The sequence below is a fragment of the Haplochromis burtoni genome, unplaced genomic scaffold (assembly GCF_018398535.1).
Source record: "Haplochromis burtoni strain Fernald_Lab_line unplaced genomic scaffold, NCSU_Asbu1 Contig_22, whole genome shotgun sequence".
NCBI classification, from domain to species: domain Eukaryota; kingdom Metazoa; phylum Chordata; class Actinopteri; order Cichliformes; family Cichlidae; genus Haplochromis; species Haplochromis burtoni.
The window spans coordinates 2,986,225-3,003,808 of NW_024582383.1; the positions used below are offsets into that span (position 1 = coordinate 2,986,225).

At 42.2% G+C, this 17,584-nt stretch overlaps 2 protein-coding genes across 2 annotated transcripts in view; one reads left to right on the plus strand and one right to left on the minus strand.

The window, feature by feature from the left end:
• Positions 1–2,418, minus strand: part of yipf4 (Yip1 domain family, member 4) — a gene marked incomplete in the record, with an annotated part of 7,602 nt that extends 5,184 nt beyond the window's left edge. Inside the window, 2 exon segments of the mRNA XM_042218707.1 lie at positions 481–634; positions 2,133–2,418. Coding sequence (XP_042074641.1) covers positions 481–634; positions 2,133–2,190 — 212 coding nt within the window.
• An 841-nt stretch (positions 2,419–3,259) lies between these two features.
• exo1 (exonuclease 1) overlaps positions 3,260–17,584 on the plus strand; it is a 19,068-nt gene continuing 4,743 nt past the window's right edge. Inside the window, exons 1-12 of the mRNA XM_042218708.1 lie at positions 3,260–3,651; positions 4,564–4,754; positions 4,944–5,063; positions 7,164–7,287; positions 8,763–8,900; positions 9,064–9,276; positions 9,759–9,946; positions 10,068–10,170; positions 10,251–10,464; positions 11,504–11,690; positions 13,334–13,847; positions 14,007–14,096. Coding sequence (XP_042074642.1) covers positions 4,594–4,754; positions 4,944–5,063; positions 7,164–7,287; positions 8,763–8,900; positions 9,064–9,276; positions 9,759–9,946; positions 10,068–10,170; positions 10,251–10,464; positions 11,504–11,690; positions 13,334–13,847; positions 14,007–14,096 — 2,052 coding nt within the window. The 5' untranslated portion in view covers positions 3,260–3,651; positions 4,564–4,593. The remainder of the gene's footprint in view (positions 3,652–4,563; positions 4,755–4,943; positions 5,064–7,163; positions 7,288–8,762; positions 8,901–9,063; positions 9,277–9,758; positions 9,947–10,067; positions 10,171–10,250; positions 10,465–11,503; positions 11,691–13,333; positions 13,848–14,006; positions 14,097–17,584) is intronic.

A 17,584-nucleotide genomic window follows, 5' to 3' on the forward strand; every position in this document is an offset into this window, starting at 1 on the left:
TGCCTCCACCAGTGTGTGAATGTGAGAGTGAATGAATAGTGGTATTGTAAAGCGCTTTGAGGTTCTCGAAAAGCGCTATATAAATGCATTATTATTATTATTGTTCTATTCCTCTGATATACATCTTGTTCCAATAGTGCATGCTTGTATTGTGTACTCTGATGTCTGTGTTATTCCATAGAGCAGGAACATCTCTGTCACACTGCTCTGGGTTCGGGTAGAGAATAAGTTCCCCGTAAGTAATCCTACAGTTTCAACATCTCAGTACAATTATAAAAAAGCAGAAACATTTCACTACAAGTACTCCCAGTTATCTAAAAGAAGTCTACACAGTGCAGACTTGGATGACATTTTTTTGGGGGGGAAGATAACCCACTATATAAGTTTATTGTAAAGATTAGCCAAGTTGATGTGAGTCATAATACAACACACTTAAAGCACTATGGCTGTTCCTACAAAATAAAACCACCATGCACTTACAGAAGAGGTTTGCTCTCTTCATTGTCCTCTTCCTCCACCTCCAGCAGCCAGCCGTAGCCTCGTTGTCTCAGGAAGGTGGTGGCATACGGGTCCTTCCCACTGTCACTGCCTATATTCAGTTTAACATCTGGAGTGCTGATGGTGCCGCTGAGTTCTGAGGATGACATATTTGTTTACATCGTGTAATGTGTGCTTTTAGACTGGCATGAATCCAGAAATACACACTGCAAGATGTATGACAAAACAGCTTTAAGTCCACTATAACCAGTTCTCACTCTCAATGCAGCCTTACCAAGCTGACCAATAATCGTCCCAATTAAAATTAGGATGTCAAAGTAAACATTAGTGGCAGCGCCACTCTAAACATAAAGAGTGAGACCGATGCAGGCAAAGGTTAAATCTTTTTTATAAGGAAGATATTCCAGCGCACTCGCCTGGCATGTTTAACAAGCCCCTGTCCAATCAGTGCAGTTACACACACAGGGGATGGGACTAGGAATCGAGAACCGGTTCCCAGGAGTTCAGTTCCTTGGAAATGTTAGTCTGTTTATCTATTGATCTTGCTTACTTGATTGGAATTTGCATGTCAGAGGAGGAAAATACCAGCACAGTGTACAGCATGGATATGGACTTTTATTTTACTTTTATTGCACAAAAGGGTGAGAGCGTGATGGTAAAATGGAAGATGCATCCAGGACAGAAACAGCTGCTTTATGCTAATCAGACAGCAAGCTAACTCTAAGTCAAGAACCTGAGTGAACTCTGACCCCAAGCAGCCAGACCCTGAACTTCAACAGGCAACAAACAGCCTCCTTTGTTACCTTCTGTAACGTTTCTGTACAGCAGAATCACTGTGGGGCTTTGAAGCGTCTTTGTACTGGTTTTCATTTTGGTTTGCTGTTTTCAGCTTTGTGTTCATACCTAAATACTGTAGCCTCAGGTTTATATTGTTCACCGGCAATTATGAGACAATGTGCTCCACCCATTTTATAGAGTTATATAAAATAACATTATTTTCTCCTTTGAGTAATAAAGTAACGTACTGCGTTACTTTTTATCCAAAAAGGTATTGCGGCCTAAATCACTGATCGAAAATCACGTATGTGTTCAACCCGGATGACATATAGTGACTATGAAAGCCATAACATGTGACCCATTCACAGTAACCACTGTGGACGGATGAATTTGGATGAGAGTGAAATGTTTCATCCCAGATAAAAGTGACCACGTACAGCAAGCAGTGACTTTTCCCTTGACGTGGAAACAAAACCCTCCGCATCAAAACAGCAGCAACCAGACCCTCACCCAGGAGAGACTCAGTCACTTACTCCATCACAATTTAAGTAGTAAATTTTAATTTCTGGTTTAGCCAGTAAACTTGGTACTCGGCAGCTACGTTCTCCACCAGCCACGTATCAGTGCTGAAGTTATTTAGCAAAGCTAAATGACAGACTGTCTACCTGTGAAATACTGTGTACCAATTACTCAGAAATGCAGAGTCAGCCCACAGCAAAGTGCTATTTCTTAGTGTGGATGGATCTACGCCTGGGTATCTAATCTAACTCGAGACAAAAAAATAAACGACGTGAGCAGGTACGAGGCTAGCTCTTTTCAGGCCTGCTAGCTGCGTAGCTCTGCTAGCGATAGCCTACCTTCAGCCTCGGTCGAAGACACGAACGTGAAATCTCCGTTGGTGGGAGGGAACTGCATGTTTCAGTTTCTATTACTGCCACACGCCTTGGCTCCACAGAAATTGCATTTAGTGACACGTTAATAAAGCTGTCATTGGTCACAACTCTTCAGTGAAGTTCAACTACCGCATCTTGTTTTCTTTCCGACGTTGTGCGCTTGGACGTAAGCAGGAAGTGCAGATGATGCTAGAAAAGAGTACACGTCTTGTGATGCATTCATGTCTAATCATGATGGTCGGAAACTATCAGAAAATCTTTGTTAAGTTCAGTGTGCGGAATATATGCAGGGGTGGAGGGAAGGGGGTCCACAAAAATAATTCAGGAACCACACGTGGTCTTTTGTACTCTAAAGCCTGGTGGAGTATTTATGTCAATTTAACAAATTATAGATTAATTATAATTTCAGCTAAACGTCAGAACTTGACAACAGCCTTTAATAAAATGTTGCTTTTTTGTTTTTGAGTATTTTGTTGATGAAGTTAATGTACGCCATATTCTCAGTCTAATGTTTTCCTCTGCAGACACATGTGATGGGTACAAACTGTTAAATATCCCCCTTAATACCCCTTAAATCCTGTTCGTACTGTACTGTGTCGTTAAGTGCTTAATGATATTAGGGTTACGAAAATCCATCAGAACAAAATGTTGTTAATTTGAAAAAATGAACAGTGCCCCAAGTACTGCAAAGCCTGAGTGTATTTTGTGCAAAGTAGAGTTCAGTGTGTTTTGAGGGTATTTACAGCCAGGTCATAGATCATAGGCTCTCATCTACATCCAGCTGAGTGTGATCTGCTCACACTTGCCTGCAGTGCACATTTTTACGTGATTCTTTTTCAGCTTGGTATGGGAGATATTTTGCTACCAGATATATTATTATTATTATTATTATTATTATTATTATTATTATTATTATCTTTATTTAACCATGAGATTTCATTCTTAAGATAGCAAATGAATTTACACATACATTTTGGTTTAAGAAAGAAAGCAAAATTCACAGATGCATTTGAACATGTCTTCTTCGCTTTTGCCAATGACTGTTTTCTACAGTTGGACTTTTGGATCCAGCCTCTAGTGGCCCTTTGGAGGAACTGCAGTATTACAGGAGGTTAGCACTCTGTACCGGCGTACTTCGTTTCGCAAAGAGGCGGGTAAACAGTGTAACGGGGCAGAAACATGGAGCCAATGGCATGTCGTCGAATCTCTGGTGGTGTTCCCACAGCCGCGACTAATGTGGAAGATTTGAGTTGCACCCACATCAACGAGATACGGGTCGTTACAGCAGCCCTATGGGCACGACGTAGCGTCACGCCGGTGATGTTTTGAAGCACACTCCCTTTTCTATTACGTTCTCTGCCTCTTAGTGACTCTAGCCAATAGCAACATCTCCTACTGAAATACTTCTTTTGGCGCTAAAACCAAACTCCCTCTAGTTTTCTGTCGTCGAGGCTCTGTTGGTGTCGCTAGTTTCGAGAAAAAGGTAAGTTTAACTTTTAACCTTTAGTCGAATTACGTTAAACTGCTTTTGCGTGTTCTCGTCTGAGGAGAAATGTACACTGACATCAGTTGTAGAGCCAAGAAACTGACCAGCTACCTTTTAAACGACATACGATATCAAGGCGTTTCCAGTGTGATTTTCATCTGTTGAGCAGATTCAAAGCAGAAACGTCTGCGCTGACTTATCGTTGTTATTGTTACGGAGCGGGAATCGAGCAGCTCACGTGCAAATTATCAGACAAACATGAATAATTCACACGTGCTCATGAATGAACTGATGTGTTAACGCCGCTGAACGCTGTTTACCACTGCATACGTTTATATTTACACGATGCAAGTGTGACAACTTTACAGTTAAAGCTAGTTTAAAAAAACAAAACAACGTGTGGCATTTAGATCTAAATCCGGTTTACTGTGCATGTGGCTTTAACATTAGCAAAAGGAAAGTAAATCTGAAGCCTTCAAACAATTCTTAAGTGAAATAGCAGGTAGCAAAATATTAGTCACTGTAGGTTTGGAGGATATTTTTGGTTGCATTGATATATCTGCTGAGTATGGGTAGAATCCAGTGGGCCTGTTGACTGACACTGACAGATAGCTGATTTTGTTTTATTTTTTATTTTTTAATCTGTAGTGTCCCGTCAGTCTTACACTGTCAAAATGTCATGGAAAAATGGAGAGCTGTAAAGAGAGCAAACAGAATTATCAACAAGCAAATCCATATCGGCCCAGGATTTTGGAATTGATGCATCAGAAGAAACCTCCATTTGTGACATAGTGCTGTTAAACCTGTATTTAGTCCACAAAGTCCATTTTAGTTGAAGGTGTCCACGCTAGATGCACCCTCTCTGAAGGTGTTCTTTATCCCTTACTGATGATGATTTCTCATGTTCAGAATCGGCGTGGCACCGGTCACTGGCTCAAAATGGGAATCTCTGGACTGCTGCAGTTCATCAAAGATGCAGCAGAGCCCGTCAATGTGAAAAAATACAAAGGCCAGACGGTAGCTGTGGACACCTACTGTTGGCTGCATAAAGGAGCTTTCTCATGTGCTGAGAAACTTGCTAAAGGAGAACCGACTGACCAGTAAGCAGTTGTGCTATTTTCAATCAATTAAAACGACCCTGTTGTTGTAGGGTCTTTATCTGTTGTTATGATTTGGCACAATGCAAATAAAACCAAAGTGAACTAAAGGTGTTCTGAATGAGGCTGTTTTCTGATTAGGAATGGCCTAAAGTCTAGAACTGACAGTGGTGTTGAATTTGCCCCATCCAGGTATGTGTGGTACTGCATGAAATTTGTGGACATGCTCTTGACCTTCAGTGTTAAGCCCATACTGGTGTTTGATGGACGCAATCTGCCTTCAAAACAGGAGGTGGAAAAGGCTCGCAGAGAGTGAGTATTTACTTTTATTTGCTTCTCGCTGTAAACATATACATTTGAACAAGTTTAACCTAAAGTGAGAACAATCACAACTCTTGGGATCCTGATAGTTTCTATAGTAGATTCGAATGAGGAATTTGCGATGCATCCAGATAGAAAGAAACCAATACAGTACACTTCATTACAAAGGCTGGGCTTTTAAAGAAGAAAGAACACATAGCAGTCTTACTGAGAGCAACACAAAATGATGTTTTCATGTTTAAGCCACTCGAAAGAGTGTCAGTTTTGTGACTGCATGAGATATGTAGGAGTTTCTCTTACGGAAGGATGTGTTCAAAATTTATCATGCAAACCTGATTTTTGGGTTGTAGTGTGGTATTTATAGCAAATTGCACTAAAAAAGCATGCCTGATGCGTTTGTGATAATTGCTTCTAGGAATGATTATTTAGAACGGAGCCACTTTGAGTGAGTGGCTCAAAGCTGTGGGCACAACACCGTGGTTCTTTCCTAAAACTCGGCCTTTAGTCGTCATGTTGGCTAACTTTTTGCCACGGTTGCACTGGTGCGCCTGGTTTTTTTTTTTTTTTTTTGTGGTTTTTTTTCCCTTGGGTGCGTACAAATTTTTCAACTGCATTGCTTAACACCGCAGTTTTACTTGTGCTAGAAGTGCTTCACTGAGTTGAAATGTAAACTTAAAACATCTCAAGATATATGAAATAAAAATAAAATCTAAATTGGAAGGACCTCAAAGTGTCTCACAGTTTTCAAACATCTCAGTACCTGAGCAGCTCGATATCTATGGACTCTCCTCCATTGCAGTCACGTGCCCCTCAGATGGCCAACTCCTGTAATTTTGCCCCCTTTTTTCTTCTTCTTCTTTCTTTTTCCCCAATGTGTCAGCAATGACACCATAAACATGGCGCACGCGACATCATTACTGTACGTGGGTTTACGTTCAAGCCATTTTTCTTGTGAAGAATTATTTCAGACTTGAACTTAGTGAACAGAACATATTCTTTGGAAACATCGTAGGTAATGTTAACCGTAATCATCATGTCGGCCTCCTGACGGCCTGTTTGCTGCTGAAAGGCCGTGGGGAGCGGGGACACTGGGCAGTGCATTTATCGCAGCATATGTGTTTTCTGGTTACACTGTGCTTTTTCAGCGTTTCAATTGGAAACTTATTAGCACCAGTCACAAATGCAGTATTGTCAGCCATGGTCTCTCCACACTCACCACAGGAAATGCAGTGCATCATGTTGTCAGCTTTACTGTATCTTAGCCGGGGAAAGTGGACAAGCCGCTCTCTTCCAAATGTATACACTACCCCCTTTTACTCTCAGTCCATCATATGTGGCTCATTATCTGATGCCGTCTCTGGACCAGTGTTGGACATAAGCTGAGAGGTCGATGGCTCCGTGTCATGAATTTCAGACGGATCAGGCCTTAATGAAAAGGTTATCGAGTGTTCTTTTCATCTTTTCTCCTTCCCCACAGCTACATCCGCCTCTGGGCCTAGGCTGCTCACCTCTCTCTATCCGCCTGCACTTTCAAACGTACTCCACCCTTGACTGTTTGTGATTGGTTTCGATCAGGGGTCCCCAATCCCAGTCCACGAGGGCCAGTGTCCCTGCAGCTTTTAGATGTGTCCTTGATCCATCACAGCTGATTTAAATGGCTAAATTACCTCCTCAACATGTCCTGAAGTTCTCCAGACGCCTGGTAATGAACTAATCATGTGATTCAGGTGTGTTGACCCAGGGTGAGATCTGAAACCTGCAGGGACACCGGCCCTCGTGGACTGAGATTGGGGACCCCTGGTTTAGATCATGATATGGGAATAATGTGTTTGTTGACCACACGGAGACTTTCAGAGTTTCTGTGAAGGTTCCCAAGCAATGAGCACACATCCCCATCACAAACAAATACTTTAACTTCATGACCACATCCTTGACGAGGGAGCTGAGCTGTACCTGTGACTGTCCTAATTTTTTCTTTCCTGCTAACAGTGACACCACAGCATCGTATCGTATGGTTTCAAATCATGACTGTCACTTCCTTCCACCTCACGTTGTATGCCCTCAGTTTGATTTCACTTCTGTACTTTTCAGACGCAGAGAAACCAACCTACAAAAAGGGAGACAGCTGCTACGTGAGGGCAAACTGTCCGAGGCCAGAGAGTGTTTTAACCGCTGTGTTAACATCACCCCGGCTATGGCTCATAACCTGATTAAGGTGGGGTTCTTCTCCTTATTCGATCGACCTATGAGCGCTCACACGCGACGTATGAAGTGCTTCTGGTAATCACTGTCACCTATCGTGTGAACTTGTTCTGTGACAGCGGGGGTGTTTGACGCATGCTTTTAATCTTAAACCCACATTCACACAAATGCATTTTCACTTGACGCCGTCTTTGTCTGGATTAGCATTTGATCCCATGCTCTCTGCATTTTAAGCTTCTTTCCTCTTTCTTTCTTGTGCCTCTTATCTATTTCTGGTGTTTCTACTTACTAGGGCTGTGTGATATGACCAAGATTTTAAATCTTGATATAAGATATTTATCGTCCTGACAACAATATCATTATAACAAATATATATCACAACAAATTCACATTTTCTGTGAAATTCTGTGAATCTCGGGGAACTTGGCTTGTGTGAAGTGTTTTCAGCTGGGCGTCATGTAGCTCCTTTTGCTTCTCATCTGTGAACTCTCGCCGTCCTCCGTCACGTGATTCTTGCGTAGGCGGTAGAAGAGGTTGTTGTGCTTGAGTCTGCGGTGGGGACCAGTTTGTGCCTTAATCTGCATAGTGCAGTTTTCTGGTCCATGTCAGACTTTTCATAACCAAACCACGTCCATGAGGTAGCCCCTCGTTTAGGAATAAGGTCCTCGATGTGTTTTGACTGGTCCTTCTATTTGTTATCACTTCAGTTTATTTTGAAAAACCTCAACAGGATCTTCAGCTTTATTGTGAAAGGTTTATGTGGGGGGGAAAAAAACAAGCAGACGGCGAAGCCCCAGGCTGGGGTTACTGTCGTTGTTGCTAACGACAAAGCTAAAAACTTGTCTGTCCGCAGTGCGGTTATTTTAACTATAAGAGAACGACAGAACGTTAAGAAATGAATATAACCATCAAAACATGAAAACATTACCGTAAACACCATGAAACAAACGATAGATGTTTTCATGTCATCATCCGATATATCGTTATATCAAACAACCCTACTGCTTATTTTTTACCTGATATAGTTACATTGTTACTTTGCGTTATTTTGATATCATATTTGCTCTATCCTGCTGTATCCTACAATTCTTATTGTACGTTGTTGTATGCCTTCATTCCTGTGTTTCTCTTGCTGCACTGAGCATGTGCATGACAAAAGAATTTCCCTCGGGATAAATAAAGTTCTTCTTATCTTATGTACTGCACGTGCTTCTGTAAATGGGAAACAAATGGTTTGTTGCTTAATTAGCAATAAAATCTATACTTTCTGTGGAGAAAGTTAGCTCTCTCGCCCAATCACAAAGTGACCGTGTATACGAGTCATCCTCTCACAAAAAGTCTCCATCTTTGCTTGTTTATGCATAAACACTCCAAAAAGACCTTTAGTGGTCTAAAACTGTTTGCATGTGCAGAAAATACTAAAATGCATTTGCAAAAATTGTCGTGTAAAGGTGAAGAAAGGCTTGTTTTTGTGTGTTCTTGGACCAGGCTGCAAGGGCGAGAGGCGTGGACTGTGTTGTGGCTCCGTATGAAGCTGATGCTCAGCTGGCTTACCTCAGTAAATCTGGTTTGGCCCAGGCGGTCATCACAGAGGACTCGGACTTGCTGGCATTTGGGTGCAAAAAGGTATCTAAACTCAGGAGGTGCATTTCCAGCTGCATGCATGCAACACCATATGTCAGTGAAGAATGAATGGATTTTAAACCTAGTGTAATCTCTAATTAGCAGGAGCAAACAGGACTGTGTTAAAGATGAATCTGTCTCTTTTTTTTTTTCTTTTCATTCACAGGTTATTCTAAAGATGGACAAGCAGGGCAATGGCCTGGAGATAGACCAAAGCAACCTCGGCCGCTGCCGATCCTTGGGGAATGTTTTCACTGAGGAAAAGTTCCGCTACATGTGCATCCTCTCTGGCTGTGACTATCTTGCCTCTCTGCATGGCATCGGTCTGGGCAAAGCCTGCAAGCTGCTGCAGCTTGCCAAAGACCCTGATATACTGAGGGTAGGACAGGCCGAAACCATGAAGTCATCAGTTTAGATATTTTATTGATCATGGTGTCTGCTTGGTCATTTACAGTATATACAATAATCCTACTTATAAGAAAATCACGTGTTAAATGTCGGCTGTCTTTTCTTGTCCCTCACAGCCAAGTAGCTGTGGCACATGGCTGCCGGACAGCAGAGCTTTCTTCCTGTTAGAAGGACGCCTTTGCTTCCTGCTAAGTGCTTGCCTCTTTAAGGAGGTTGTGTGATTGTCAGGGTTTTATTTTTCGTCTTTAGCTTATACTATAAAGTGCCTCGAGGCAATTGTTCTGACTCTTGTGAATTAGAAATAAAATATATAAACAAAATTGAATTGAAAATGAAACGAACCCTGTCCACCCCACCCCTAAGATGCCGTAGTTGTTATTCTATACACGCTCTTAATTAGTGACTGACAGTTATTTTTGATCACGTCTGATCGACTGCTCATCTTCCTGTCAGGTAATCAGAAAGATGGGCCAGTACCTGAAGATGAGTCTCGTCGTTCCCGAGCAGTACATCGAGGGATTTGTCAGAGCCAATAACACCTTTCTCTATCAGCTGGTTTTTGATCCCGTCAGGAGGAAGGTCGTGCCCCTCAACCCATACCCAGAGCACATTGACCCAGCCACGCTGAGCTATGCTGGACTGTATCCTCGTGTCCTGTAGCACATCTGCTCTTATCTCCACTCGTGTTTGATTTAGCGAGGTGACTTGTGTAAGTTGCCTGCCTTGGCCTGTCCAGTATTTTGTCCTTGATGTTAAATTCAGTCATTTAGGGGATGATAAGGGCTTGCAAATGGCCTTGGGAAACCTTGACATCAACAGCATGGAGAGGATAGATGACTTCAGCCCAGACAAACCTATTCCACAGGTACTGGATCATGGTCAGTCAAAGGTGTTAAAATAAAGTGTTATTTTTAATATAGAACAACTTTCCAAACCTCATTTCAGCAATGCAAAAGCCGCAGTCACAGCTGGAACTACTCACCGGCCTCCACAGGGCCGAGTATATGGAGCAGAGGCTTTACGCCAGCCACCGCGGCACCTGCCCGGCCCCCAACCTCTCCAGACAGGCCTCCCTCCACCAGGGGGAAGAAGAGAGTCATCAACCTGGATGGCCTAAGGATACCCTGCAGAGAGCTGCAGGTGAAGAGGCCCGGAGAGGGTGAGATCGTCCTGCTGTGCTTATGTTGTGTAGTGGAATGTAACGAAGTACAAATCTGTTCTGTATCTACGTTTCATGCCTCTGTTTATTTACCGTGTTTCAGTATGTGAAGCAAAGCTGAAACAATTAGCACGAAGATATTTTCATGTAGAAATACTAAACATTACACTGTTGAGCTACATTAAACCGTGCAGCTTTGCTGATATCCATGTTAATGTTGTACATTTATTTTGCAGGTAATTCATTTGTTTGGACAGTTTTGTTGACACGAAGCCTGAAGTTGGTTTAGTTTGACAGATTTCAACATCCACTAGGAAACTAGTACACAGACCTAGATAAAATATTATCCGCCCTTTCTAGATAGAGGTAGAATTAACAATGGCTTTCAGAGAGGTGGGAAGCTAGATGTACGGCTTAACAAGAAAAATGCATCCATCCATCCATCCATCCATTCGCTTCTGCTTATCCTTTTCAGGGTCGCGGGGGGCGCTGGAGCCTATCCCAGCTGTCATAGGGCGAAAGGCGGGGTACACCCTGGACAGGTCGCCAGTCTGTCGCAGGGCTAACACACAGGGACAGACAACCATTCACACTCACATTCACTCGCATTCATACCTAGTGACAATTTAGGATTATCCAATTAACCTATCCCCACAAGCTGCATGTCTTTGGACGGTGGGAGGAAGCCGGAGTACCCGGAGGGAACCCACGCAAACACGGGGAGAACATGCAAACTCCACACAGAAAGACCCCGGCCTGATGGGGAATTGAACTCAGGACCTTCTTGCTGTGCTGGCAACAGTGCTAACCACCGTGCCACCGTGCTGCCCACGAAAAATGCAAATCAGGAAAATTAGCAGCCGGTGCATGTTGAACTCAGAGTAGTTGTGACTTCTTGAAATTTAGATTCAGAGAAGGACAAAAACATACAAAAGAGGAAATTAAACAATGGGTCATCATTTAATGGTTGCAGCTTCACAAGATTTTATTTGTTTATTTTTTTTTTAAATTTTATTTTGTTATCTGTACTCTCTTGTAGACTCAAGTATATCGGACCAGGATGTGCTGCAGGAGTACTCTTCATCCAGCCCAAAGCGCTCCAGGTCAGACCAGCCAGCAGACAAGCCCACAGTCACAAGCCTGCCCCGGTCACGCAACATATTTGCCACTGTCCTGCAGAGGAGGAACCAGGAAGCTGAGGAGGATGGTCAGGTCACACGCAGCAGGTAACACTAGCCTGATTCTAACACTAACTGAAAGGACTCGATGCACAGACTGAACAATGTTTATTTGCAGTGTTGTCCGACATTTTTAGTAGAGGTGGGAATCACCAAACATCCCACGATACGATATTATCACAATACTTAACGCACGATACGATATTATTGCAATTTTTTAAAAATTTTGCGATATTCAGATTCTGTACATAAAGGTAAACTTTATCAATATTCATTTTATCTAATATCAAAGTCTCGCACTCAGTCTTTCTCTCATTTCAGTCAGTTTTATTGTTGACAAACTGAACGGTTTGTATTACAGTCTAGTCCAACTTAACTGAATGCAACCATCTGGTACAATTAAGCTATTCTGAACTATGCAATATGAAAACTATGCAGCCCCTTCAGCAACTGAAGAATTTGAAAGTAAATTAAAACAAAATATAATTTTACATTAAATAAAAAAGTTTTAAACTTAATTAAAATAAAACATGTTTATTGCTGCCATAAAAAACAGTTAAACACATTTGACAGTGTCAGGATTCTTGCTCAGAAAAAGGATCAACATGCTCTGAAGTCAGAGCAAAAACTTTTTTGTAACAAAATATCGATTTCTGCTGTCCCTGCATCGATACATTATTAGCAAACAAAATATCACGATGCTACACAGTATCGATTTTTCCCCCCACCCTTAATTCTTAGTACACGTAGTTTTCCAGCTGCTTCCTGCCCAGCACACACCACACAGCTCTCTGGTCAGGTCGTGGAGGCATTAAGACACTGATGCTTGGTCCTGGCAGGGGCCTCCTGAAGTCCAGCTAGAAATGCTATATACACACACACACATGTGTGTATTGCTTGCAATGTATATTCTGTTGTATTAAGAGTTGGTCTTGACTCTTTGACACAACACCAGGGCAGCACTGCTGATAACACTTGTGCCTCTGCAGATCTTCATCCTAACAGGTTATGAAGTCATAACCAAATGTGATAATGCTATGTCAGCAGTGTGTTTCTTTTCAGTTACAAAATAGGATATTATTAGACTTTTGCACAAGTGAGATGCAGGCTGTGAGTTTAATCACACAGGCCAGTAGAGGGACTCGGCTGACATGGATTTTAGTTGTAGATAAATGAAGGTAGAAGCACAACATTGGACCCTTATTGAACACAGATGTGTGGCAAATAATTCCTCTCTTTGTCAGTGACAGAATCGGTAAGGTAGAGACTTGGTTCATATCAGGGTAGGCTGAAAGTTCTGTGAGATACTAAAATTCATCAGGACATGTTATTATTCAAGACAGCAAAAAGGAAGTAGGATAATAATATGATGCTGCAGCTCTTGCTTCTGATTAATGCCTCAAATTAGTGGAAAGAAAACCTATTCTGAAGCTCAGAAATAAACTATGAACTGAATAAAATATGTGCTTGACACATTCAGTGTGATGAAGCTGATACTTAATGATGTTTGAGTCATTTTGGTCCTTTTGAAATTTGAGACAAATGAAATTGGCATCCTGTCCTAAAGCTTTAAATATTGCTTTAAACCAAGCACTGTAACTCAACCAAAAAATGCTCCAATAATATTTGTTCACCATCCCCCTCACTTTTAATGTGCAGTTATTTAAACCTGACCGTCTTCCCACGTGTAGATTCTTCAGCAGTTCCAGTTCAGCACCGAGTCGGAGCATTCAGGATTCCTCCCCGGAGGACCCCACAGCCACTCAGAAGTCCTCACCCGGCATTCAGAACTGTGACGCTGAGAGTTCAGATGGCCCGTCTCTGGAAACCACCAAGCCATCTCCATCACCCAGTACCACCAGTTCAGCCAGTCGTGGCCTCAGCCTATTTCGCTGGTCAGACGGCCCGTCAACTGAACAATCTACCACGCCATTGTCCACCTCAAGCTTGTCTGCGCTGCAGCAGTTCCAGTATAAAAAGGAAAGCTGTTCATCTCCACCAAAGGTCACCAGACCCTCTGGAGATTCGGTTCTACCAGAGCCCTTCTCCCAGGACAGAAAATCAGAGAAGGATGAGCTCTCAGACTCCCCTCCCTCCCAGGACAGCGCTTATTTCTCCCAGTCACAGCCCTACCTCACTTCCTACCATAAAGAGGAAGCCCCCACCTACAGCTTCTCCTCCTCCTACCAGGAGGATGCTGCTTCGGTAAGTTGGTGTAAATCTCCCCGTTTTACAAATGCTGTTTGTCCCTTGTGGTTGGGTCAGCGTCATCACAGTTTCATTTCTGTTGAGTAGTTGCATAGAAAGGTTTTTTCTGGTTTCACAACTTTGTTTTTCTGTGTCTGACTTTGTCTGCTTCCTTAGGAAAGTAATTCAAGCAAAGATTCAGAGATAGAGCACAGTCCCACACACTCAGCAGAAGCAGAGGTGAAACCTGGCATGCCGAGAACTAAGGTGAGTTTGAACCAGAATCCAGCGTTGTACAGGCTTTGGGTTTAATCACAGCTGAATGCACTCTTAGTTTGTTCAACACAGGGTTTTTCTTATGTGTCGATTGGCACGTTTGTTATAAACTGGGCGATAAAATGTTTAAATTGTTGTTTGTTGGTGACAACAAAGTGTTGATTGAAGTCGGTGAATGTTTTCACAGATGGCACAAAAGGCCAATAACAATGAGAGTCAGCCATACACACCAGTACATTAGGAGTGTGTGAGATACAAGAGAAGATGAAACAAATGTCTTACGAAATAAGACAGCCCAAAGCTAACTGCTGAGAAGACTGTTAAACACACACGTCTGAAGGATTTGTGGAGAGGTTTTGGCTATTTAAAGTCAAACATAGAGTACTACACTAAACTGCCTCATGTTTCCACAAAGGAAGTTGCCACCACAAATCTGTATAATCTGAAACTGTGCCATTCTTGCACAGTTGACGGTTCATCTGCACAATGCAATGTGTGTGCTTTGCATTGTCCCATACAGCTTGTCCCGTAGCAATAAGACACAGTGATACCAAAGATGCAACAGCCCAAAGGTCACAGACAAATCCATTTTTTCTGACAATCTTGTGAATGCAACAACTCGGCAAGAACCTAATGTCGGACTTTCATACCAAAGGTGCATCTGCGAAAAATCTCGATCGAGTTTGAATCCCACTGACCGTGACCTCAGGTCAAAATCAGAGGTTTTCTGAAAACGTGACTGCATTGAGACCGAGGTGACGTAGGATTTTGAAATTCGTACCATACTTACATCTACTAGGAGGGTGAGGGGCAGCACGGTTTCATTTTTTGTTCATCTGTTTGTGGGATTCCCCGAGAATTCAAATGAATCCATGCAACTAGAGCAGGGCAATATGACCAAAAATATTTATCACCATATACATTTGAAAATTTGCGATAACGATATAACTGAGGATATAATTGACACGAGACAAAATACTTTACAACTCCTCAACTTTATTAGTGCAAAACAAACATCAGTGTATTTCCACTTAAACAAGCAGCTGTTTTTTATCTGCATTAAAGTTATATAAACATGTAACAGTGCAAATTCCTCGCTGACAGTTTAACCAAAAGGCGTTTCCAGTGGAAACTGGCCGACATATCCTCAGCATAACCATGTATAACATCCACAAACTTAAAAAGAGGTTATACACACACAATACGGTAATATTATGTTGAAGCACAGTACGTATCACTCCGCGAGGCTCCGCCTACGATAGCCGTAACGCTCCGACAATCCATCAAGCGGTGCGGCTTCGTAGCTCAGCAAAGTCGTACTGAAACATGTGACAGATTTTCGAGCGCCGTGCACATAAAATCGTTTCGAGGTCAGTAAACACAACCAGAGTTCATACATAAGGCACACGGGATTATAAGGGGCTCTGTCGACTTTCAGAAAAATCAAAGGATTGATTTTAAGTGCGCCGTATTTTCCAAACAACACGGTAATAACGACGGCCCGCTAGCATGCGCTACCAAAAATAGTGCTTTGTTGTGTATCTGACGGACGAAAGCTAAACCAGTTCCACACCAGTGAAGCTGCAGCATTTTTACAAACCAGTTCTGGTTCATGTTTCATTCAACGATCCGCTTTCACTCTTCTCGTTCTCCGCCATGCTTTTTCTGCCATGTGCGTATGAAAACAAAGGCGGTATTACCATAAAAGGTGTGATATGGCCCAGCCCTACATGCAACAACAAAAAAGTGATAAGGTATCGATTTTTCTTCTAGGTTTTATTGTATTAATACCTACATTATTTATTTGGACCGAGGAATTGGTCTTCCATTTGGTTTGCATTCTTCTGTAACACCTGGAGCTTTTGACTGGTCAGTTACAGAAGGGGAAATAAGTTGCATATCATTGAGTGACATAAGCGCTTGATTACAACCCAGCAGGAAGTCTGGCTCACACACATTGCATGATCTCAGCTTGTGGCATGTATATACAGCACAACTGTCCACAGAAACAATCTCACCATTAGTGGCCCTCAGTGTGGAAGGTCTTTCCTCACAGGCTGAAGATGATCATGAGAACGGTGATGGGCCAATCAAAACCTAGACTACAATGTTGTTAAGGAGCTTGTTAACCTGAGGGGAGCTGGGACCACAACACAGTTGTTGGCACACAGTGAATATCTAAACGATTCAGAGAAGGCTTGAAGGAAACTGCTGCAGTCAGATGAAACCATAATAGAGATTGACAGACCACGTGACTTTCGCGCATTGCATGCCGGGTATGAGTGGCAACAACATCAGGACACTGCATCAAACACTAATATTTCCAGCACCGGTTATCATTAATTCTGCGGTTTTAATCCCTACTTGCATTTTATTTACCCCCAAAACAGTTCTGTACAAAACGACAGAGAACTCGGCAGGTCCGTACGAAGACAGACGTGATGAAAAGGCAACAAAAGGACGAGGAAAAAAATCAAAGAATAGAATAGAATAGCCTTTATTGTCATTGTACAGAGTACAACGAAATTGGAGTGCCGCTCCCTTGGTGCAAGATAAATAATAAATATAAATGTAAAATATAAAAAGTACAATAAAATAATCGCAAGTACTCAAACAATAGTAAGTACGATATATACAGGATAGCAGCAAAGGAGTGAAAGGGTCAGACCCACACAAGCACACAGAGTGGAGTAAGGATGTTAGCGTGCTGCACAACTTTCATCACGCACATATTTATTATTATATGGTCCTAAGTGTGAGTGCATACACTCACAACATGTTTAGTAACTTCAGATCCTGCAACAAGCCCAGGTCCAGTTTACTTTGGTGATTTGGACGATTCCATCTCACAGCTGTTGTTACAGGCCAACACAATCTGTTTGTCGTTTCAGGTTGTAGTGTTACACAACATTTTCTGATCCAATAAAAAAACGAGTGTTTCGTAATTCATTCAATTATTGTCTTTATTTTTAACTGGCATTATTGTTTCATTCTGTTATAGAATCTTACAAGAAAGAGGCAACATTGTATTTCATTGTGCTTTATTAGCTGCTTCAGTGAAAAACAAATCAACAATGAAAAACCTCCAACATACTGGAAAACAGTTATTCATCACTTGCTTGCTTCAATACAACACTTGGGCACATATATGCAGATGTTTCGTGGCTGTTTGGATCTCGCTCTCTCTCTTAACCGATCAAATCTGGCTGTGGTAGCAGCTTTAAACCCAGGCTGATAGAGGGGCCCAGTCTGGATCGCATTCCTGCATTTTGTAGGCTGGTTTTCCTACAAAACACAACAAACATTAGCCCGCAAAGCCACCGTGAACAAAGCAGCAAAGTGCAACGAATTCAATTCAAATCAATATAAGACTTAATTGTTGATGTAGGTTACAAATATGTTGTGATAAATTACGTAATAACTACAACAGCAGACTGACCTTTGTGGGAATGCTTGGAGCAGACTAACCTGTGAGCTGG